The sequence below is a fragment of the Polypterus senegalus genome, chromosome 11, assembly GCF_016835505.1.
Source record: "Polypterus senegalus isolate Bchr_013 chromosome 11, ASM1683550v1, whole genome shotgun sequence".
Lineage (NCBI taxonomy): Eukaryota > Metazoa > Chordata > Cladistia > Polypteriformes > Polypteridae > Polypterus > Polypterus senegalus.
Genome location: NC_053164.1, coordinates 39,878,173 through 39,903,082, shown reverse-complemented (window position 1 = coordinate 39,903,082; position 24,910 = coordinate 39,878,173). Strand labels below are relative to the sequence as shown.

Sequence of the window (24,910 nt, the reverse complement as noted above, 5' to 3'; positions counted from 1 at the left end):
AGTTTAACCCAAACAAAGGGCTGTCAGAGCAGGCTATGGCTCTCTGGCAACAGGTGGGTGAGTGGCTACGGCCATTGAGTTGACCCCTACAGATAGTGCAGCAAGTGGCCTGTTTTTTGCTGCTAAAAAAGCTACCCCAGGATTTTGCCCAGCCGGCCTGGGGCGAATTCCATTCTATGGACGAGCTGCTACAAACTTGCAAACCCAGAGGCCGGCTGTGAAACCTGGGAAGGCAGAACAGCCGCTCTGTGGACTAACCGGGAGCTATGTCCTACTAAAGCAGTCCCTTCCACGCAATCCAGAGCCTGTTCGAAGTCGCCGGGCCGTCTGGCTTGCGACCTGTCGAGGAACAAGGCGGACCGTAGGGGACAATGGCGGGGTTGTTTGTGTGCCCTTAGCAATCCCTGGCGGATAAACATACGGGGAGCTTCTTATTAATGGACATAAATAACAGCGCTGTTCGATTCCGGCAGTAGCGTGTCTGTCGTTGCTCGCCGTTTTATTCTACCGCAACAGTGGATTAAAAGAAGACCAGTCTAAAATGTATACGGGAGATATCCGCACATACAATACCGCCCGGTGTTACGTATGTCTCGGAGGAACCCTTCGACAGCTTACCGTGGCGGTGCATCCGGATCCTCCGTTTCCGTAATCCTCGGGCGAGACTGGTCTGATAGTAACGGCGTAGTTTAGAAAGCATTCCCCGAAAAACTTATGGCCTCGTTATAGATGACAACGATTCATCTCAAGTTGCTTCCACACCGTGTAATCAGCCGACAGGGAGTGGGGCGGTAGGCCAAGAGAGTGACGAAGACACTCCCGGACCGTCGCGGGCTACTACGTCATCCACTAAGCGCCCGGCAGCGAGGGAGGAATCTCCGCCCCTTGAGGTCAGACCGGACCCGCTCTCTGAGTTGCACTTTCAGTTTAGAGCGACGCCGGCTTCTTTCAAGAGAACAGTGGAATGGCGACTCTCTGAAACACATAAAGAATGCAGTGGTTCTCGTTAACGCCAACGCGCGCATTTGCCCATGCCACAGGGACCTCACTTTGTCGTTGATAATGATTTGTTGTATCGGGTCGCTGAACATGAGGGAAGGTCCGGAAGTTGTTGCTAATCCAGGGGACCTACCGGCGGCAGGTTTGCGAGTTAGCACACTCCCACCTTCTTGGAGGCCATCTCGGCTCCGATAAAACATTAGAGCGAATTAAGCTCCGTTTTTCTGGCCGGGATTAATGAGGAGGTTAGCGCTTTTGCTTTCCTGTCCGGAATGTCAACTGCGGCAAATTCCTAGGAGGACCGTGCTCCTCTGATTCCCCTTCCCCTTATTGGCGTTCCTTTGATAGGATTGGGGTTGACATAGTAGGACCCTAGAACCCTCAGCCGAGGATATAAATATATACTCGTCCTCGTGGATTATGCTACCCGATTCCCTGAAGCCGTTCCGTTGCGCCGGCTACCACAAAAATATTGCACGGGAACTAGTAGGAGTCTTTTCAGTAGGCATTCCTAGAAGTCCTGACGGACCAAGGAACGCCTTTTACCTCGGAAACGTTCAAGGAGACTGCCAAGTTACTGAAAATAAAGCATTTAAAGACCTCGTGTATCATCCTCAAACCGATGGCCTAGTGGAGAGATTTAATCAAACTCTCAAGCAAATGCTACGTAAGGTAGTCAGCAAGGATGGGAGGGATTGGGACCAACTCCTCCCCCTTGTCCTCTTTGCATATCGGGAAGTTCCTCAAGCCTCTACGGGTTCTCTCCATTTGAATTACTGTACGGAAGACAACCCGGGGTTTATTGGATATTTTAAAGAGGGCTGGGAAGGGGAGGCACAGCCCTCCACTAATATTTTGGAATATATCGCCCAATTGCGGGTAGATTTGATGCAATAAGACCGATTCTAAAAAGTCATATAGAGGAGGCGCAATCAGCACAGGCCCGCCTTTATGACCGTGGCACGACTCTCCGGGAGTTCCAACCGGGGGATCGCGTCATGGTATTGGTACCAACTTCTCACTCTAAACTGCTCGCCCATTGGCTAGGCCCCTACGAAATTAAGGAAAGGAAGGGATTGGTTGACTATTTGGTGAAACAGCCCAATCGCCACCAGCTGAGCGAATATATCATGTAAACCTGCTGAAACCGTGGAAGGAGAGGGATCCCGATCCCTCCTCCGGACAGCCCTGCTCTCTTCGCTGAAGTAAGTTCCCTTAATTTCGTGAGCAGCTATCCCCAGGCAGAAACAAGAGCTCGAAGCAGCTATCCGCTCTGTCCCAGAGGTGGTAAGTGAAAACCGGTCGGACCTCTCTGATTGCGCATGACATATTGACTGACCGGGGTGATCGTCCGTGGCGACCCTACAGACTCCCGGAGGCAAAGAAAGTAGAAGTGGAACTTGAAATCAAGCGAATGCTGGCACTAGGAGTAATCGAGGAAAGTAGTAGTCCCTGGTCCAGTCCCATCGTCTTGATTGCTAAGCCTGACGGCAGTTGGAGGTTTTGCAATGACTTCCGTCGGCTTAACCAAGTTTCCAATTGATGCTTATCCCATGCCTCGCGTGGATGACCTCCTCGAGACTGGGACCAGCCAAATTCTTGACTACACTTGACATGACAAAGGGGTACTGGCAGGTTCCTTTAACGGAGTCCGAAGGAAAAACCGCGTTTAGCACTCCTAGCGGACACTGGCAGTATCGTGTCCTTCCATTCGGGTTACACGGGGCGCCTGCGACTTTTCAGCGTCTGGTGGACAAAGTGCTCCGGCCCCATAACTCGTTCTGTGCTGCCTATCTGGATGGCGTGTCATTTATTCCAGCACCTGGAAGGAACACATACAGCAGGTCACAGCAGTATTACGGACACTGGGAGAGGCCGGGCTCCGAATCAACCCCAAGAAATGTTTCTTTGGATTGAGGAAGCCAAATATTTGGGCTACCTAGTGGGCGGGGTACTGTGAGGCCACAGTGTTCCAAGTTGCAAGCCATAATGGCCTGGCCCGTCCAAAACCAAGCGGCAAGTCCAATCCTTTCGGTTTGGCGGGTACTACCGCCGGTTTGTGCCTCGCTTCTCGAGAGAGGCGCCCTTGACCGATTTGACAAAGAAAAGAGCTCCTAATACGGTGGTATGGTCTGATAAAGCGGGGGCTGCATTCAGTGACTTAAAAAGGGCTCTGACTTCAGCACCTATCTTGATCTCCCCTAACTTCTCTCTCCTTTTATCCTCCAGGCGGACGCTTGGACACAGGCTTGGTGCCGTGTTGAGCCAAAGCGTCGGCGGTGTTGAACACCCGTTATGTACCTGAGCGGAAACTGTTGGACAGGGAGACCAGGTACGCGCGGTGGAGAAAGAGGCTCTGGCGATCAAATGGGCGTAACTCAGCTGCGGTACTACCTCTTGGGTCGCGTGTTCACTCTGGTGACGGATCATGCACCTCTGAAGTGGATGGCCCTTCACAGGGAGTCGAATCCACGGGTCACGAGGTGGTTTCTTGACCTGCAGCAGTACAAGTATACGCTTCATTCGACAGGGGTCTCTTCATGCCAACGCCGATGCCCTCTCCGGGCCCACGACCTCGGTGCAGGTCGCCCGACCCGACGGGTCTGGGCTGAGGGGGGAGTCTTGTCACACACGTGTGCATGGGAAGCAGCTGAAGGGCTTAGGAAATACTGTTTATACATCTGCCCAGGGGGGGGCGGGGTGCACTGACGCTCTTTCTGAGTTCTCTGCAGGTCTTACCCGGGAAATCCCACCAGGAGCCGCCATTTCCAGGAAGGACACATCACCTCGGTTCCGGCCCCAAGAATGAGGTCACTTCCGGTTCCGGCCCTAAGGATGATGTCACTTCCAGTTCCGGCCCAGAGGACGACATCATTTCCGCCCTCTGTGCTATAAAGCTCACTGCCTTTGCTTAGGCAGGCAGTTCTGTTTTGGACTCTGTTGTGTAACAACTGTTACAATGCCTCAAAGACTTTTGCAGCCGGGAAACCGAATTAAACGGGTGGCTGCCCCAAACCTTTCTACGTCTCTGGTCTCCTCTTCTTACACTGTTCTGTTCTGTGACATAAGTGGAACATCGACAGGAAAAAAAATAACACACTGCACAGGCCCAGGGATGCATAATCCCTTTCCTGATATAAATATAGGTTGCCTTCATTGTCATTTTTTAAGAGAATAAGGCACTTTCACTGCTTTATACATATTCTACGAGACAAGTAACACAGTGAAAACAGGGTTAATCTATCTGGTGTTGTTGCTTTGTATAAAGTGTAACGTTGCATTCAAGTTTTTCTTGTTGTTGCTATTTTATCAGTTAGTTGAGTCCAACTCTTTGTGACCTGATGGACTTTAGCACGCCAGGCTTTTGTATATGAAACTGCTTCACTGAGCCCCTTTAAGGTGATATGTATAGTATCAGTAATGTTATTTATCCATCTTAATCTCCATAGTCCTCTTGTCCTTTTAATTTAAATTTTCCCTAACATGAAATTCTCCTCAAAGGAATTCTGACTTCTTATTATGTGGACAAAGTATCTGAGCTTCACTTTGGCAATCGATGAGACCTGTGGTTGTATTTCTTCAAGTATTGATTTGCTGTCCAAGGAACTCTTGACAGTCTTCTCCAGCACCAAAGTTCAAAGATTCTTTCGCATTCGGCTTTACCAATAGTCCATTTCTCACAGCCATACATCACTACTGAAGCCATCATATCTTTAACAGCAGAGACCTTTGTTAACAATGTGATGTCTCTGCTTTTCTGTGCCTTGTCTAAATGTTCCATAGCCGTCCTTTCCCAGTAGAAAGCTTGGTTTAATTTCATGGATTCAGTCTCCATCTACAGAAATCTTGGAGCTAATTAAAACAAAATAGTTTACTGCTTCTCCTTCCTCTTATTCTATTAGCAAAGAGCTGGCAGGACTGTTTGACATAATCTTGGTTTTATGATGTTGAGCAGCAAGGCAGATTTTGCACTTTACTCTTACACTTTTATCAGAAGTCTCATCAAATCCTCTTTGCTTTCACCCATTAGAGTAGCGTCAAACTCAAACCTAAGTCAGGTGAGAGTATACGGCCTTATTGTACTTTGTTGCTTCTTGGTCGACATTAAGGTTCTTCATGAAGTAGATGAGATGACCTGGTATCCCCATTTATTTAAAGACATAGTCCACACAGTCAAAGGCTTTTAAGAGTTACAGGAAGCTAAAGTACTTAAAAAGACTTCATTTGAGGACACACTGGTTTATCTGACGGACTTCATAAAGAGAGAGTTGACCACACTATGCTAGGGCTGGAAGAATAACAAACTAAAGATATGGAAGGGAGTAACGCCAAGGCGCCAAAAGGATAAAAGATAATGGACAGACCTACTGAACTATTGTTGTTTGATCTGACTATTAACCTCGTTAGCGTTACATTTTTTTCTAAAATTTTTTTTTATTATATGTCAGCTTTTTACTGTATAAGTAGCAAAACAATAAAAGTACAAAGTCAGAAGAAAATATAATAATGATACAAATAATAATAATAATAATAATAATAATAATATGAACAGCACACTGCACATGTGCGAGTGACGCAACAGTCACTTTCAGATTCACTAGAATCATTTTCAGTTTCACTGATCATTTCAGTTTCACTTCCTAAAGACAGATTCACCTTGTCATCACTGCTGAAGCTAGGAGAAGACACGTCTACACCATCACCCAGTTAATGTTTGGGCCTGACGCTTACACAAGCCTTGCCTACACCGTTTCCAGAGTGATGCTCGGCATTAACACAATTGGCACTTTTATAGCCCGAGTAATCCTTGGGTCTTATGTAAGATGCGTCTACACCAACGCCTGAGTGACACTCAGAACTAACACTTTTAGCATTGTTTTTGGAGCCTAAGTAACTCTTGGGTCTAATGTTAAGGAGGTTAATATACACAACATTTTAACCAGTAATAAATGTAAACAAGTATGATGCAGCGATTTAGGACTGTGTAATACGGATGTGCACAGGCATACTATGCATAGCAAGACAGAGATTCAAATAGCATTGTTACAGCTTGTCTCCAGCCTTCACAACAGTGAGACGCCCAACCAAGGCCCAGGATGGAAGGAGGCCAAAGGGCTATGCCTGTGCCTCCCTTGGTTGTTATATTACTCTTTGGAAAGCATACATGATAATATAGTGTTTAAGCAATGAGTGGCACAGCTTTAATAAGCACTTCAACTGATAAGAAGTGTGTGAACAATTCATCATTAATGCATTTGTTATGTGACAAAAAGTATGCACAAAAACAATACAATGGTATCAAACAAAATGTTCAGAATTTTTAATAGATAGATAGATAGATAGATAGATAGATAGATACTTTATCAATCCCAAGGGGGAATTCACATAATCCAGCAGCAGTATACTGATACAAAAAACAATATTAAATTAAATAGTAATAAAAATGCATGTAAAAACAGACAATAACTTTGAATAATGTTAGCATTTACCCCCCTGGGTGGAACTGAAGAGTCACATAGTGTGGGGGAGGAACGATCTCAGTCTGTCAGTGGAGCAGGACAGTGATAGCAGTCTGTCGCTGAAGCTGCTCCTCTGTCTGGAGATGACACTGTTCAGTGGATGCAGTGGATTCTCCATGATTGACAGGAGTTTGCTTAGCGCCCGTCGCTCTGCTACAGATGTTAAACTGTCCGGCTGCCTTCTTAACAAGTTTGTCCAGGAGTGAGACGTCCTTCTTCTTTATGCTGCCCCCCCAGCACACCACCGTGTAGAAGAGGGCACTCACCACAACCGTCTGGTAGAACATCTGCAGCATCTTATTGCAGATGTTGAAGGACGCCAACCTTCTCAGAAAGTATAGTCGGCTCTGACCTTTCTTACACAGAGCATCAGTATTGGCAGTCCAGTCCAATTTGTCACCCAGCTGCACTCCCAGGTATTTATAGGTCTGTACCCTCTGCACACAGTCTCCTCTGATGATCACGGGGTCCATGAGGGGCCTGGGCCTCCTAAAATCCAACACCAGTTCCTTGGTCTTGCTGGTGTTCAGGTGTAAGTGGTTTGAGTTGCACCATTTAACAAAGTCCTTGATTAGGTTCCTATACTCCTCCTCCTGCCCACTCCTGATGCAGCCCACAACAGCAGTGTCATCAGCGAACTTTTGCACATGGCAGGACTCCGTATCATATTGGAAGTCTGATGTATATAGATTGAACAGGACCGGAGAAAGTACAGTCCCCTGCGGCGCTCCTGTGTTGCTGACCACAATGTCAGACCTGCAGTTCCCAAGACACACATACTCAGGTCTGTCTGTAAGATAGTCCATGATCCATGCCACCAGGTGTGAGTCATCTCCCATCTCAGTCAGCTTGTCCTTAAGGGGCAGAGGTTGGATGGTGTTGAAGGCACTAGAGAAGTCCAAAAACATAATTCTTACAGCACCACTGCCTCTGTCCAAGGTCGGTCTATCGGTGTATCATATCGGTGTAGCATATAGATGATGGGTACCAGCATGACCGGTCATTTTTTATTTGTGATTATAGATAACAATACCATGACATGGATTTTTTCCCATGCTGCCCAATTCCATGAGAAGATGGAAGTCATTGCTGCCCTCCAAATATTGAGCTTGAGACCCTCCAAATTAAAGCTTGGCATTGCACTCATGGATTGTTTTTGCCATTTTGAGACATTTTGTGTAGATTGTTTCAAAAGTGTTGCTAGTAAACATCAACTAGAAGGATTTGGTACATAATCTTCCCAGGTCAAAGGTACAAAGGTCAGCGTCATACACGTCTTCACTGTCCAAGATTGAAAAGTCTAGTGTTATTTGCTTTGAATTTAAAATTGATTTCTGATTACACTCTTTTCTCTCCTCGTGACCACCATCTTCGAATTAATGCTTATGTTTTCTTTGCATGTAAAGTCCTTGTTTTGACTCTTTCATTTTGAGTATTGATTAGGATTATAGTTTGAAATTTGGGGCTACCCCAGTTTCCACCCAGGGCCGTCTTCAGCTTCCATTTCTCGTTATAAACTGCTGCTAACCCAGTGCTGCCATTACGGTTTTATAGGCCAGTAACAGGCTGCTAATCAAAGAAAACCTGCAGCCACGGCAGCCCTCAGTGACAGACTTTTGAGTCCCTTTGTTTTAACCTTTTAAGAGCTACTTGCTTTGGTAATCTTGAGAACTCATTCCTCCATTTGTTATTGTCATGTCCATCCTGTCGACACACCCACTCTATTGTTATGAGCCTTAACCATAAAAAAAATTATTACGAGTATAACAAATATTTTTTGTGAAATGTATGCCTGCATTCAAGTCTTTCTAGTATCAAGAAACATTTATGGCTTCTCATATGTAGCCTTCACAGAGTCTACAAATAGTTATATTTTATTTTGCTGTTATTTTCATGTTACTGCAATGGCATTTTGTGGGTTCTCTAATCAGGTGTGCAGTTGTTGGTGAGTCGTGGTTTCAAACGTCACATCATCTGATGTCATTGACGTCACACTTTAAATACCAGCATGACAGGTCATTTTTTATTTGTGATTAATGATACAAATATAGGTTTGCACATTTCTGGTTTCAGCAAATATTATCCTTTTCGATTATGTTTTAATCTTCATGTTGGCTTTGACAATGACTTCAGTGTCCTTTGGTTACTGACTTGTTTCTGACTGTTGACTAAGATTCTTATTCTTATCAGTCTTCAGGAAGAACATATAGTATTCACACGTACTTCCTCTCTTCCCAGTTGTTGTTGCTAGATGACTATGATTACAAGTTTGTCAGCTTCTTCTGATTATTTGCTTGTACTGTCTGACCCCCATCAATCATGACCAATTTGCATGACCTGGTTTTATCATCTCATGTTCAGCTGAGGCCTTTTTTATTTCAGAAATGTTATTTTGCTCAATGGGAGGCTGATCATTAGTGAAGAATGGGGTGAGGATCTAACATGGGATACACTGACCAGACAGTATATCATGACATTTACACCAGCAAGGTGCCTAGTTAATATAGACTCAAAGGCTCTATCTACCGTGATGCACCTCTAGGCGTCTCTATCCTTGCATGAACCTCTCTACACCTAACTGACTCTGCATCTTAAATACAAAGCACAAAAATCCCATTAAGCTGTGTCCCTTCATCACCCAATAACATACCTTGTTTCCAAAGACTAGAGCGATGATTAAGGCAATGGCCTGCAGCACCAGGAGCACACTCAGGACACAGAGAAACTGAGGAGGAAAGAAAAGAAAGCCATCATTTCAGAATCAGTCTCATTGAGTCTCGGCTCATTTTCCAGTACAACGTATGTGTGATTCCCTTTATTGTGCCATGTCTTTCCAGTTTTTCTAATTCTCTTTCAGAAGGTCAATAATGCATGACAGCACTGCCACAAATCTTTTATATCTTCATACTTTGTCACACATGCATGAATAGGCAGCGGTCTAAAGATTTGTGTCTGTTGACTATAATGCCACACCATCCACAATGTTGCTTCTAGAAGTTCAAGAATAAATTGTGATTAAGAGGACAAAGTTTTATTTGTGCAAATCTGAACCTGATATACAGTATGACAATTTTAATAGAAACAGACAAATATTTTAACACAAAATGGTCTTTGAGTATATAGTGTTTCCAAAACATATGACTTAGTGAGGTGCTTCATGTCATGGTTAACAATCGTCACATACATTTTAGACTCTTTTACATGTCATATATTTGACCAGTGTAAGATCGGTGTACCGTAAATACTCGCAGATAAGTTTTTCTGCGGATAAGTCGGGATTTTACCATATAATTTCTGGTATTTTATAATGTCTGTCATATAAGTCGAATGCGGAAAACTCACACTATTAGACCAAGAGATTATGATATGCTAATGCCCACCTGACAGAGTAACCACGGAGCACACTGCCTTTTCTTTCTGTGTGGGTGAGACAATGTGCTGGATCAGCGGGTGCTCCTAACCTTTCTCTCTCTCTATTGTGCCTACATGACCTCACGGTAATACCCAAACTATTCCGAAGCAAAGTTTGCACTGATTTGTGCTTTTTGTATCTCACACCCTTATACAACTTTATCGTAAGAGCATCCCTTATCTATGATGGAGCATTCGATCAGAAGAAAATATGAAGTAGATTTTAAATTAAACGTCATTGAAGTAGCAAAAGAAATTGGTAACTGCAACAAAATTCGATGCATCTGAGAAACTGATGTGAGACAGAATGAGGCAAGAAGATGTAAAAAATATGAAAAAATAATTAAGTGTCGCATTTTTGAACGGGCGTACAAGTCGTGGTCTAATTTTATGATCAATTTTTCTGGTTTCAAAACCTGACTTATAGGTGGGTATATACGGTACTTGATTGTGTTTTTTTTTTTTCTTTCTAAATAAAAGGCTTATTCATGCATTCAGATTCAATCTAGGACTGGCACACTGCCTTAGACCTGATGCTGCCAGAATGGGATCCAGCACCTCATCATTTTGCAATGAATTAGTGAATGGGTGGATAAATCCCCCTTTTTTTGTTTACGTAGCCCTCTACAACAGAAATGGAGCCATCTCATAGGTTGTCCCTGTCAAAACAGGTTAGCTTTCGTCAAGGTTGGTAACTTGCATAGTTGTATTCACCTAAAATCAAGTACTAAAAACTCTACTCTGATTTCACCTCCAAAAACCTGTTTATGTCAGTGTACTTATGCTTTAAATGGACAGTAAAGCAACACACTCCTCTTCCACCACAGACAGCCATGTTAATATGTTATGGGTACAATTTGTGAGTATGCTGTTGAGAGAATAAATAACAAAACATCCTGCAATTGCTCTGTCCTTGGTAGGATGTTAACCTGCATCCAGAACTGCAAGCAGGTCCTCCAACTTGCAGGGAAAACTCTGGGCCTGCTGGCAGGATTGGCACACCAGCCACTGTATAAAAACTCACACTGTTCAATTCCATTTGAACTAGTGTGGTGTGGAGATGTCACCTGTTGCATGGCTGTGCTCAGGTCCTAATTTGGGATCATGAGGTGGTTTGTTGTGTGGTTGGTGCAGCAATGCGTGGTATCAATGCATGCTACCAAACTCCTCCTCCTCTGGGTGATCCTGATTTCACCAGGCAAATAAAGGGGCTAGTAAATTCAGTTGCCATGTCTTTGGCCATAACAATATTGTCCTGTTATGGTCAGGAGCACAATTAAAAAGTTTTAATACATGGAGACAACTTTTAAAGTTCTTGGTAGAGAAGCAACCTTCATAAGCAACTAAAATTTACACCCTAGCTATAAGGCTTTAACAAAGTGCATTTCAAATACAAATTGCTGAACTCTCTAGGTTACTAACACTTTCATCAGATTTAGGCATGTGTGTGGCTTTTTGATCAGGTCAGGACTGATTTCTCTTTCTTTTGTTTTTACTGGACTTGCCACTGAGCTTACTGATGGTTGTGCTACGGTAGCTGCCAGCATGCTACTCAAATCAAAGTTTTATCCCAGGTGACTCTTTCTATTTTGCAAATTCTTCATGGCCCTGGCACACTTTTTGGCCTGAGGTTGCTTTCAGTAGAATTTATTTTATCCATTAATAAGAGAATCATTCATTTATGATAATATATTGAATCCATTTTCTTATCCTTTTTAGATATTTTCAGGAAAAATATTCAAAACTCTGATTATATGATGTCATTTAACCAATGGTGCATATAATTATACTAAATAATTACAAGTCCCAAAAAGAAAGATGGCTATAAAATTAGGAAGAAAAAGCTTTGTTATAATGGCATATTTAAAAGAAGAAAAAAGGGCACAATAAAGGAAAAAGTCTAATGAAAAAGATTTTAGTTACAGCTTGAAAAAGTTTCAGAGACAGTTTATTATGTTAAACAAACAGTAAAAGTCACTAAGCCCGATGTATCACTGGAAGTGACAATGTCACAATGAAAGAGCCACCCAACCTCAATATGGGACACCTTGATCTTTGTGATATTGGAGAAAATAAATAAAGTGCTAAAAAATAAAAAAAATAAGCAAATATTTTGACTTCTCTTATTGATTACATAGTTAATGTCATCACTGGGTCTTGTAAATGTGCTTCTCCAAAATGCTGATATCGCATGCTTGTATTTTAAAACAATGGAGCAGAGGTTAGTAATGTTGCATTTTTAATGGTCGTGTGCTTTGAATATCCCTAAAGTCCTACTGTCTACTACACTACTTGGTAGCTTATTCCATGCTTCTATGGTTCTCTGGGTGAAGAAAAACTTCCAAATGTTTGGGCGAAATTTACCCTTAAGAAGTTTCCAACAGTTTCCCTGTGTTCTTGTTGAACTCATTTTAAAATAATCTCAGTCCATTGTACTAATTACCTTCATAATCTTAAACACTTCAAATCATGTCTCCTGTTAATCTTCTTTTGTTTAAAAGGCTCAGCTCTTTTAATCTTTCTTCATAATTCATCCCCAGTAGCCCTGGAATCAGCCTAGTCGCTCTTCTCTGGACTTTTTCTACCGCTGCTATGTCCTTTTTGTAGCCTGAAGACCAAAACTGCACACAGTACTCCAGATGAGGCCTCACCAGTGTGTTATAAAGGTTGAGGATAACCTCCTGTGACTTGTACTCCACACATCAGGGCGCTATAAAACCTGACATTTTGCCTTCTTAATGGCTTCTGAACACTGTCTGGAAGTCAATAGCTTAGAGTCCACAATGACTCCTAAATCCTTCTCATAAGGTGTTCTTTTGATTTTCAGACTTCCCATTGTGTATTCAAACCTAACATTTTTACTTTCAATGTGTAATACTTTACATTTACTGACATTAAATTTCATCTGCCATGAATCTGCCCAAACCTGCATGCTGTCTTAAGTCCTTTAATGGATCCTAGATTATTTGCCAATCCACCTATTTGGTATCATTGGCAAACTTAACCAACCTGTTACTTAAATGCCTATCCAAATTATTTATATTTGTTATAAATAGTAGCAGCCCAAGCACTGACTCCTATGGAACACCATTCTTAAAATCAGACAATTCTGATAAGGTTTCTTGCACCATCATCCTCTGCTTCCTGTGTCTGAGCCATTTTGCACCCATCTAAAAACATTACCCTGAACTCCCACTTCTTTTAGTTTGATGCCCAGCCTCTCATGTGGCACCTTATTAAATTATTTCTGAAGGTCAAGATAAAATTGTATATATGGGTCTGTCATATTCTCACTAGGTACTCCTATTTTTTTTCGACATTGCAGAACACGTCCATCTTAGCCTTACTATTTTTAGAAAGATATTTTGTTAAAGTATACATAGATTTTCTTGTTTTATTATTTTTGTTTTTACTCTGTAGCACTTTGAGATTTCTAAAATATGAAGTGCAATATAAATAAAATTTATTATTATTATTTATTAACTGGTGACCCTAAACAGAAGCCAGTGTTAATAAATACAGTAAGTGTATGTGATTCAATTGAAACTCCAAATGCCAAATTGGATTAAACAGCTTTAAGAACAAATGTATGTACAGTATATGTTTGTATGTCTCATTACACATATTTTTTCATTCATTTATTTAAGCCATATCTTGAACTGAACTATCCAACATCATTAATATGAGAGTGTAACTACTGTAAGTGCTTCTTTTTTCTCCAGAAATAAAATATAACTGTGGCAATAAAGCATAGTTCAGTTCAGGTCAATTCAATTCAGTTTTTTCTTCTATAATATTATTCTAAAACGTATTTGCAAATCTACATTCTGTACATATAATGCAAACTTGGCTCACTTACTTAGTCAGCTATTAACATACACAATTTCCTGTTTAATTAAAAAGCTGAAATTTATGGGGATGAAAATCTAAGGCAGTAAGCATCTGCTAAGAAAGGGCATTTCGATATTTCAAAAATAAGGTGTTAAACCCCTGGACAAAAGAAAAATAAAATACCCCAAATCCTGAAAAATGCTTTGACTGATTTGAATGAAATTTGTTAATGTTATAGAAAAAACTAAATTATCATGTATCATTATCAAATTAACATGTGTTTTTCTTATTTGGCAATACATTTTATAAAATATTATGCTAATGGATATGCCCTGTGCTGCTCTTAGAGGTAGCTTTATACAAACAAATGACGCAACAGAATTGATTGACACCACTGCTACCGCTAGCATCACTAACCAATCAGGTGGTCAGGTAACTGAAGAACAGACAGTGTCATGGACAAGAAAAAAAAAAACACCTGATCACATGAGTCATGTACAGTGAGGTGTGAAATGAATAGAGAAAGTTCTCAAAGCTTAATGAAGATCAATGTTAGCAAGTGCACTATGAACCACAAGTGCTGGTTCACAGCATAGGTGTTGCTTCACTAGAAATAAAAATGGACAGGGAGAGAATTAGAGGAAGAACTGATGTCCTTGGATACAAAACAATGGGGACAGAGGGCACAGGTTTAAACTAATGGCTCACCCATGAGCAACTCCACTATAATATGCATTCCCACCTATTGACTATTAAAGTGGACCCCTACACCACCCACGTCTGCTTACATCGAAGGCCGCACCCCTCTGCTCTCCAAAATTCTTTACATATATATTGATATCTGCGGACTTCAAAAGCAGACCCTGGATCATTTCAAAAGCCTCCAAAACACATTATCGTCAGTTATCTTCTAGAAAAAAAAATATCAGAAGCATAAACAATTATATTCATCACTTGGGCTGCCTACATGTGCAGCCTGTAAACGTCACTGTTGTTAAATAAAAAAAGGAAAATACAATTAAGTGTTAGACCTTTATTGTCTGCCTATGGCTATGTCAAAAAAAAGAATGGTAAATGGCCTGTATTTGATATAGCGCCTAACTAGAGTTCAAGAACCCCCCTAGGCGCTTTACAACACAACAGTCATTCACCCATTCACACACACATTCATACGCTGGTGATGATAAGCTACTATGTAGCCACAGCTGCCCTGGGGCACACTGACAGAAGTGAGGCTACCGAACACTGGCGCCACCAATCCTTCCGACCACCACCAGCAGGCAAGGTAGGTTAAGTGTCTTGCCCAAGGACACAACAGCTGCATTCTCATGCCGGGAGCCAGGATCGAACCTGCGACCCTCCGATTGCTGGACCACCCGCTCTACCGACTGAGCTACTGCTGAAAAGAAGAAAAACAATTGATGAAAAATACGAAAAGAAATACTTGAGTGAACAATGTAAACAAGTGAAAATCATAAACATCTAATAATGATAATAATAAATACTCATATTTCACATTATTTCTATGGATTACCCATTTCAATTCAAACCTGTAAAACTGGGTTTTGCAATCACCAGCAACAAAAGCCAAATCGCTAGAAAAAGCAGAAATGTATCTAATGCAGGAATGTTTTACTTATATGCAATTGTATTTAGTGTGGTGTCACAAACCCCCCACACCTCAGACACAATTACACCAAGTACAGTCCCAGATTCAAAATTACCGTTTTTATTAAACAAAATACTTTTTCACAGGTCTCACAATAAGCAACACTTCTTTTCTTCTCCATTTCTTTCCTTTCCTTTCTTCGTCTTATCCAACTCCTCTCCTGACTATGACCCCTAAGTGGACAGTGGTGGACCCAGATATACCAGAAATGCCGTTGTCCACCCGTGTTGAGATGTGAATTTTTGCATACAAGTTGATAAATATTTTGTATGTCTTTATTTGTAACTTAGACAAAGCAATGTTATATTAGTGTAACATTATTGATAATAACAGCAATAGTTTGATGGTTTTTGAACCCCTACCCCCCTTTTAGGAATGAGTCTCTTTGTAATTTTACGACAGGTTTGGGGGAAGTGCCTCAAACAAGTTTGGCTAATATTTCTCTGCTTAAGTCTCTCAGTCAACCCCCACAGGAAAGCCAGGCTACCTAACTGCCAAGCTTTACCTTAACACATGGTTTGGAGGGCAGGTGTGAGGGTATTCAGTCCACCCTTTGGTCTGAAGTATCGCTGTTTGGAACTGTCTTGTATCAAAAACCTTTAAGTACCACGATGCCCTATTGGCTCTAGGGGTTGGGCAGAAAATCTATAAATTTGCTTGCTTTACCTCGCTCTCTCTCTCTCTTACCAAACTGATGAAAGGCCATCTCACACCATGAACTGAAAAAGACAACACAATGAAGAGCACAGCTCGGTAATCATATTGAGACAGGCATGTAGCCTGTTCTGAAGAAAGCTGACCACAAATGATGCCTTAACTAGAGACATTTTAAGTAACTAGCAAGTCTGTGTGCCGCCTAAAACTACACATCAGCATTTATCAGGTTGTATGGTTGCCAATATTCAAATATATACTTTGCATATTGTTATTATATACGAATATTATCAATAATTCATTGTTTAAAGTGTAACTTAACTCCTGCTTGTCTTCTACTACACCTAATTGCCTGAGGTTATAGAAGGTTAGGTGGGGAGAAGATATATGGTACAATACTTTATAAACAGTGGTAAGTCTGTGAGATTTGAGGCATTCTGACAAAGGCTACATACTAATAATACAAAAGGGGAAAGTAGAGTAATATATTACTCTACCAAGACAAAATAATCCACTACATCGGCCTCCCGGCCAGGTAAGGGCAGCCCACCTCTGCTGTCCATCACAATAGTATGTTCAAGAATAAGCAGCACCAGTAGACTAATAATATTATTATTATTACTTATTATTTGACTGACACTATCATCCATGGTGACTAATAACTTTTAAGATGTAATTTATTACAATTCATTTGTTTTCCCAATTATAGCACACGCAGGTGAAGTTTCTTGCTCTTGGCCACACTGTGCCAATAGCAGGGTTTGAATCTGCTGTCGGGGTTTGAAGTCTTAGGCCAAAAGCCTTAACCACTACAACACACAACCCTCCAAATATTGTACACAAAAAAAATACTTCTGATACACATGATTAACTGACAGCACTACAACTGAGGCACATTGTCTTATAAAATTTAACACAGCTAGTCTGTTTTTGGTAACATACACAACTATGCATTTACAAACATAGACATACAAGATCTACTTAAATGAAGAGCAGATCAACTTTGACTGAAATGTAATTTTAGTAATGTTAATAGATGACCAAGTAAACAAGGACAATAAAGGAAAGGAAAAAAATATAGGTAACATTATTCCTGAAGAAGATCAACACCTGTATGTTCTGTGATCCTTTCTGTTTTGTCAAGTCAGAGTAACTCCTCTGTTTCTTTTTATCTTCTAAGTTCATTTTTCATTATCATTCACTGTTTCTATTATTCTTTAATTATATTTTTCTGTTCATTTATTTTTTTATTAATGATTTTACTCCATTTAGATATTATTTAGCGTCTACTTGCCTTTCTTGCAATTCTCTTATGTTCGTTTATTTTGTGGATGAATCCCCCAGTAGGTGGGGCCACCCATCCATCAAAGTAGAGGGACCGCCCCCAGTCTTATAAAAGCAAGCTGGGAATTGCTGTCCAGTGTGGTTCATTTGAATGTGCTCAGGTGGATTTTGATATTTTGGTATTACTCTCTTATGTTTGTATTTCTTTTGGCATTCAGTCATTTCTGGTCTGTAACTTGACTATTGTTATGGACTGTGTTTTTGACTTTGTTTTCTAGGATTGCCTTAGGCAATTCCTATTTGTTAATAAATGTCCTTCAGTAAATATTCTGTGGACTTGTCTTTGCTCTAGCCAGATTTTAAATGGTTCTCTCTCTGGTAAGACACCTCAAGGTTTTTTGAAGCTCTTTGGTTTTTTTTTCTTTTTACTTTTCATGGGGTCATAACTGCCTTTGAGCCAGAGCATTCATAATACATTCAAGCTGCTAAAGATAAATGTGCATCGAACTAAGCCAACTAGCAACCTGTTTCACTCTTGAGATAACAATAATATGATCTGGCAAATGTTTAAGTCCAAAACTGGAGCATTGTAGCAAGGGGTAAATCAATACTTAAAGAATAAGATATGTGCCACTTATCTTGGAGACATGTAAATTGTAGCTGTCAGCTGTAGATTTTGCACTTGACTCTACTTACGGTCAAGAGATTTGAGAATCTCACCGCCTCAGGGGGCCTCAGTTCCAATTTTATGTTTTAAATGGACAAAGGTAGGCAGAAGACACTCTGAGACATGTCTAACAATGTGTGTTTTCTTTGCTGTAATTGGCTGAGAGTGTGTAGTTTTATGGAGGAGGCTAATTGCACCTGCCTGATCATTAAAGAACAAGAACAAAGATGCATAGAAAGGGTCTCACTGAGAAAGCCTCATTTTACTTTTGTCAAGGCACATGTTATGGAAAACAACAAAAACAAAAACAAAAGTGTCAGTTGTGACCAACAGTGCTGTTCCCGACAAACTGATTCCTGTAAGGCTTTTAGTATGATTGTTCTTACTATATCATCTAAAAGGTTGCTGTAGCATTTGCATACTAGGAAACCATCTGAAGATGAAGAAGCTAACTACTCTTGTACTCCCTGCTGGGTTAACAAGAAATATAATCATCATGATTCCACTGTTGACATGTGGTGATTCAATGGGCTGCTTTAAGTATGCTTGTTTCGGGGTGTAAGCCAGCATTAAATTACTAGCCAGTTCCATACTTCCAGTATGAGTACTGGGAAAAGATTTCAGTTTCAGTAATTAAAAAAATAAGTGTGCACCCTTCTGCTGGATAACAATATAACATGACTGACTGGTGCTTTATCAGTATCAGTTGAGGCTCTTGATTTCCAACCACTCTGGCATCTCATTCAGTCACCAGAAACTTAGAGTAGCTTGGTTAGTTAGGTACATGTGGCATCAACTGGCACACAGGGTAGCAAGAAGGAGAACAAAATGGGAAAGGTTCAGTAACAACTGGTTATACTATAACTGTACCTCTAATTTAAGAAAAAAATGTCTATCAAATATTAGAGCAGTAGACTGCTGAAGGGCAGGAGTCTTCACCCTGTTGTTAAGAGAGATGGGGCATACAGTATCTTACATTATCCATGCATACAATTTATACAGTCTTGGGCTCTTTAGCTAAAGTGAGCAATTACTACAGATGTTTTATTCAAACTTGGAATTTTTTGAAGTCCTCTTGTGATCTTAATGTATGCACTAGAATGACTGCATTAATACAATATGTAAAGTAGAGACAGGCAATGCCATTTAACAAGTAGAATCAAACAGTCCTCATTCTGAAGATTTGTGTGTAAGATTGCGTAACACCTTTAAACTGGCAAAATATTAATGTGTGTGTGTGTGTATGTGAGTTTGCCCTTTCTACCTTCTACCTGGTCCAAACAGAGTAAGATTCAGTCCCCTGAAACTTTAATACAGAATTAGGAGTTTCCAGAAAACAAATGGCTAGAGGGAGATTTATTTAGAGGTTTTGGAAATTCAACTATAGATACAGTGATCACCTAAAAGCACATTACTAACACACTGGATGTTTGTTTGTTCTTGATAAACAACCTAATTTAATCTGGGGTAATTTAAATAAAGATTAAATTATTAATTTGAAAAATAAAATCATAAAAAATAACCAGCAGCACATTGAATGAAAGATCAGCATGACTCCCAGACATGCCCTGAGATAGCTTTTAAAAATAATTAAAAAAATCAAATTATGAACACAATTGAACCCATACTTCACATTCAGCGATAAGAGGATGATACCAACAGACATCACTGCAGATTTGAGCTGATTAAAACACCTCTTGGTGGAAATGAAATAGATTCATTCACAATGTATTTCAGTATTCAATGCTGAAAAGGCCACATTGGCTTATTATCTGTAATCAAATTTGCTGTCAAAAGTAAGCCCAAAATAAATTGAGCACATATTTTCAGAGTTGTTGCTTCTTTGTTTCCCACTTTTCCTTTGAAATGAGATTACTGATCTGAGACCAATAGCTTTTGCTGTGCAGTGACTACTAAGTTAGCTACTCCAACCGGCCACATGTGACACTTCACGTTCAGTGGCAACTGGGCGACAGACAACTCGGCAAAAACACAAGTGGGTGACGGACAACTCGGCGAAAGATAATTTGGCAAAAGGCAACTTGGTAAAAAGACAGCATGGCGACATCCTTTACCAATTAGGTAATAGTTAGGTTCAAAGAGATTTTTTAATGATATTTAAATGACAATGCAGGGCGCTGGAAAATCCACAGAATCACCTGCTTTATAAGAGTCCCAGTATGCTGAGAGTAAAGATATTCCTTAAGCTATAATGGCAGGTCACCTTTTGTACTTTAAATATCATTATCATACGATTATAATCAGTACAATTTATATAAAGGATTAGCAATTTTGGTTGCAGAAGATAATGTAAGATAGAGTTTGTTCCATCTGCAGAATAAAGTTTGTTCATCAATTATATAAGTTTATTTTCAACATTTTAAATCACATTGTCATTTAAATATAATTAAAAAATCTCTTTGAACCTAACTATTACCTATCTGATAAAGGATGTCGCCGAGTTGTATTTCACCAAGTTGTTTCTTCGCCGAATTGTCTTTCGCTGAGTTGCCACCCAACTGACACTTCAAAACTGGGGTGCACAAAGACAGCATGCAGCTTGATCTTCTGGAGGGTGGTCTGGAGACTTTCCATTCAGCCACTTCAGATAGTTAGTAATAAAAGCCTGCAGACTTTACTAAACCGAGATTATGGATGCCTAGACTTTACCTCCCTGTTGAGTGATCAACACTTCCTGTCTCCTTGTTATACAGTCCAGGAATATAAGACTCCAACTTACACAGCAGTAATGTTAAAGATCTTAATCATGAACTTAAAAAAATGCAGATCTTTGACGTTAAAGATGCTGCTGCAGAATACCAATTTAAATAGTATTAAGATCAATCTAGACTAAAAATAGATTGGTTTGGTCATATTTCTCAGTTTAACTATAATAAAAAGTGGGAAAGAGTGGGATTTCAGATTCATAAAATAATCACTTTTATAATTGGTAGACAATATCAAACTCATAAAGGTGCTAAAGTATATTAAAGTAGTTCAGAAAATAAAACTTAAAAATAAAAATATCGTTAATTTTCAGTAAGACCACTAGTATTGATTGGGGAAATTCACCAAAGCATTTATTACAACAAATATGATGTATTTACCAGGGACCTTGTTTGTCTAATACAGTACTTTCCTGGAAACTCAGCTTAATGTTGTGATCTTAATTTTTATAAATGCATTTATTTTTTATAAAGTTCCTGGCAGAATTTATATGGAATCTGGGGTTTCATATACACGAATTTTGAAATATTGTTAAGAAATGGTATAGCTGGGTTAATTAAGAAGCACAATAATTGTTTATGTTTTGCCACAATACTGTTTTGCTTTCCCAATTAGCGTAGCCTTTTGTATTCTCTGTTTCCTTGGTAATGGTTTTCTAAATTCACCGCTATGTGCTGATTTGAGATGTCATCAGAACAACAGCTTAAAAACTATGTTGGCAATGCTGAAATATCCAAGTTTGATGAATAATCCATTTCACTGAGATATAAAACTTCATTTTTGTTCTTCTTGGTCTCTGCTGGTTCTCTGGTCTCATTTATGTTTTATTTTGATTTGTGGTTCTTGTTTTAGTTTTGATAATTGATTATGTTGCCTACCACTTTTGACCTATGCTTAATCTCTCACTACTTTGTGAATGTGTAATGTCACTAACTTGCATTTTAATCCAGGTGGATTTGAAGCCCTGCAACAAAAAAAACTTGCAGTATAATTTCAAACCATAATGAGAATGTTATGGTTACTGCCGCTAAATATACAGTACTGAATCTGCAGTGTCACATGGCTAATTTCACATGCGAGGTGAATGAATGCATATACAATTAACCACATGGTCAGTAAAACAAACTTTAAAGGAGCCGTCCCCCACCTACTCCCCAAGTTAGAAAACACATGAGACCTTGTGAAATAGTAATATCACAAGATGTATTACTATTTATAATGCATCTTCTTCATGGAGGAAAAAAGTGTGGCGCATCTGCACAAATTGATTTAAAACAAAAGAAACATGCCATCAGGTGGCTAAGGGATAACTTCAAGAAATGCTGTGTGGCACTGCCAATCAGTGCCCTGAAGATCAGAGCTGTATGAGTGTGTTATAATTTTGAACATATTGCTAGTTTGTGGCCATTTGTTGTATTTTCTTTGTGGCTATTGCTCCATCTGCCTCATTTGTTGCTTGGGGCACAGTGATGTACTGGTTAGCACTACTGCCTCATAGTTCAAGTCACATTTTTTCCCAATCTAATCAGTCCGGCATGGTTGATAGACACTTCTCTGGCCTCAGGGACACGTGAAACAGTGTTGCAACATCATAATTCACTCAAAACTAGTTCGGTTTCTCATCCCTTATTTCTGAGATTTCACCAAACTCATAGTGAAGCGAAATCCACAGAGTTCACTCATCTCTGATGACTTCTAACAAAACTAATACTTGAAGCAGATTTTTGTTGATAATTAAATCTTGCTTTATACAGTATAGTTCATCTGCAACTGAAACTACAATATACAAAACTGCATAGAGAATTTCAAATTTTATTTAGTGTTACAATATGTCACATCTCTGTAGGTTTCTCAACTTATATTACAGACAATATTCTTTGTTTTCACCAGCGTATTGTTGTTACTCTCAAACTGACTATTTTTCACAGATAATAATCTACAACCTTCTGTCAAGTCGCAATTGCAATTATAATGCTACTAGCCAACTTGCGGCATGGCATACGCCTCATAATTATTCATTGATGGGTGAACACTTCCTGAAAAACACAGTTCAGCAATCCCCTATTCAGCATCACGATAGGGCAGTGGCGATCACTCCGGGTTCGGTGTCGGTCTAACAAAGGAAAAAAAGAAGGGGTACAGAAACAACAGCTAGAACAGAAGCTTGCGGGGACAAACAAAGACGGCAGCAATGAGAGAGACCCGTTAGCAAAACAAAGCAGCCAGAACCGAAAAGAACAATGAAAAGTCAATGTGGCTCAGAGGTGCATGTGGACTGTAGCAGAGACCAAAGCGACTGAGGATTTGTTTGATGAGGTATTGAGGGGAGGCACATGAGCAGCCAGTGCACATGCCTCGAGAGCGAGGGTGGGCGCGGGAGGAGTGTTAGAGTTGGCGGGCAAGGCTCCGTTGTGCGTACCCCATGGTCGGGTGACTTGGTCGATTATATATATAGATTGCTGTTCCAGTCTATGCTCCTCATATTATGGAATCAAAATCATTACTCATTAATAATTTAGCTCACAAGTAAATTGAGCTGATAAGAACTATTAAATTTATCTCCACAAAATAACAAACTTTAAATAAAATGAAACAGCCATCCACATGTCTGTATTACCAATCCCCATTTTTTCTATGTTGAGTAAATTTGACCCCTCGTATTCCATTAGTGTTTGAACCCCTGGGGTCAGCTGATGTTGTATTCATAATTTTACACAAAGTCCTACTAATTGCTTTTGCTGAAGACACCTACTGGTTTACTCTTGATGATGTAATCACCCGCATAAAATATGGTTCAAAAATGGTCTAAAAAGAGTTTTTCAGGTCTAGAGAGCAAAAATTAGGGTGGAAACCCAAAAAGCTGAATGCCTTATATAAGTAGACATTAAGTCGAGTAAAATGGTGTATCATATCAGTCAGGAGGTAGGTGCCAAACAAAAACAAATAAAAACTGAGGTGATTTAAAAATGTTCAGAAGTAATTCTTATTAAAAAAATAATCTCATACATTTACCACAGAAATAGCTTCAGTCTATGAGGACATCAGGATTACGCAATGATGTATCTAAAAGTTATGAAAAATACAGGGGGTCCTCGGGTTACGACACAGTTCCGTTCCTACAACAGTGATGTAACCCGAATTTTGGTGTAAGTTGAAACATACCTTAGCCTAAGTCACTTGCCTATCCTAACACATTTGCAAAATCATAATCTAGAACATAAAAACACAACTAAGCCGCAGAAAAAGGAAAATGACATAAATATACTGTACTGTACACTGTACTGTCGTAACAGAAAAAATGAGTGTAAAAAATAATCCTTACCTTTAATCAATCTTGATTTTTTTAAGTTTTTATGGGAGTGAGCGTTGTAAACTGGAAACGTTGTATGTCGAGACGTTGTAACCCGAGGACACCCTGTATCTAAAATAGCCAATGCTGAGCTGTATAAGAAAGCTTATCGCTATGAACAGGACACAAACATTTGATGACAAGGATAATGTATTTACTAAACCTTTTCTGAATAATTAAATACCATTGTTAATTAGGAACACAAACAAGCCTAAGGATGACTTTGCAAAAACTTTCAGCAAAAGAGGAGATGGCACTGTATGGTACAGTACTTGGAGAATATGGAAGGAATCAGAAGGCAGTGAAATCAAACGTGTTTAACTCTGTGTTCTTTACAGCAGTTACACCAGAATTTCACATTTTCAAAATATTATTTAATTGATCCTCATAATTATCAGGTGTTGTTTTGATTATTATAGAAATTTGAATAAGAAGAGAAAGGACATTATCTCTTACTGTGATAACTGTATAATCATCTTTGATTTAAGAATATTTATACTGTGATTAGCACTGCTGCCTTACAACTTCAGGAATCTGGAGTTCGGATTCTGGACAGGTGCAATGGAGTCTGGAGTCTGGGAAAGTGGGGAGCAAAGGGCAGGGGCAGGTTCCCTCCTCCCTGAAAAGCCAAGTGACATTTCTGTTTCAGTATTGATGTGGTTGTGTTAATGGCTTTGGACTAGAATTACCGTGACAAAGCTATTAATTATATTGCATTATCAACTTTTACGTTGCATTGCAGGCTTATACTACTTAAACTGAACACCAATCTTGTGCTATTTGCAATCATTCTATCCAAA

The 24,910-nt window shown here is 40.0% G+C and overlaps 1 protein-coding gene across 1 annotated transcript in view; it reads right to left on the bottom strand.

Annotated features, from left to right (window-relative positions):
• The window catches only part of zgc:110329 (uncharacterized protein LOC550500 homolog), a 506,110-nt gene that overhangs the window by 232,567 nt on the left and 248,633 nt on the right, over positions 1 to 24,910 (bottom strand). Inside the window, exon 3 of the mRNA XM_039768433.1 lies at positions 9,169 to 9,243. Coding sequence (XP_039624367.1) covers positions 9,169 to 9,243 — 75 coding nt within the window. The remainder of the gene's footprint in view (positions 1 to 9,168; positions 9,244 to 24,910) is intronic.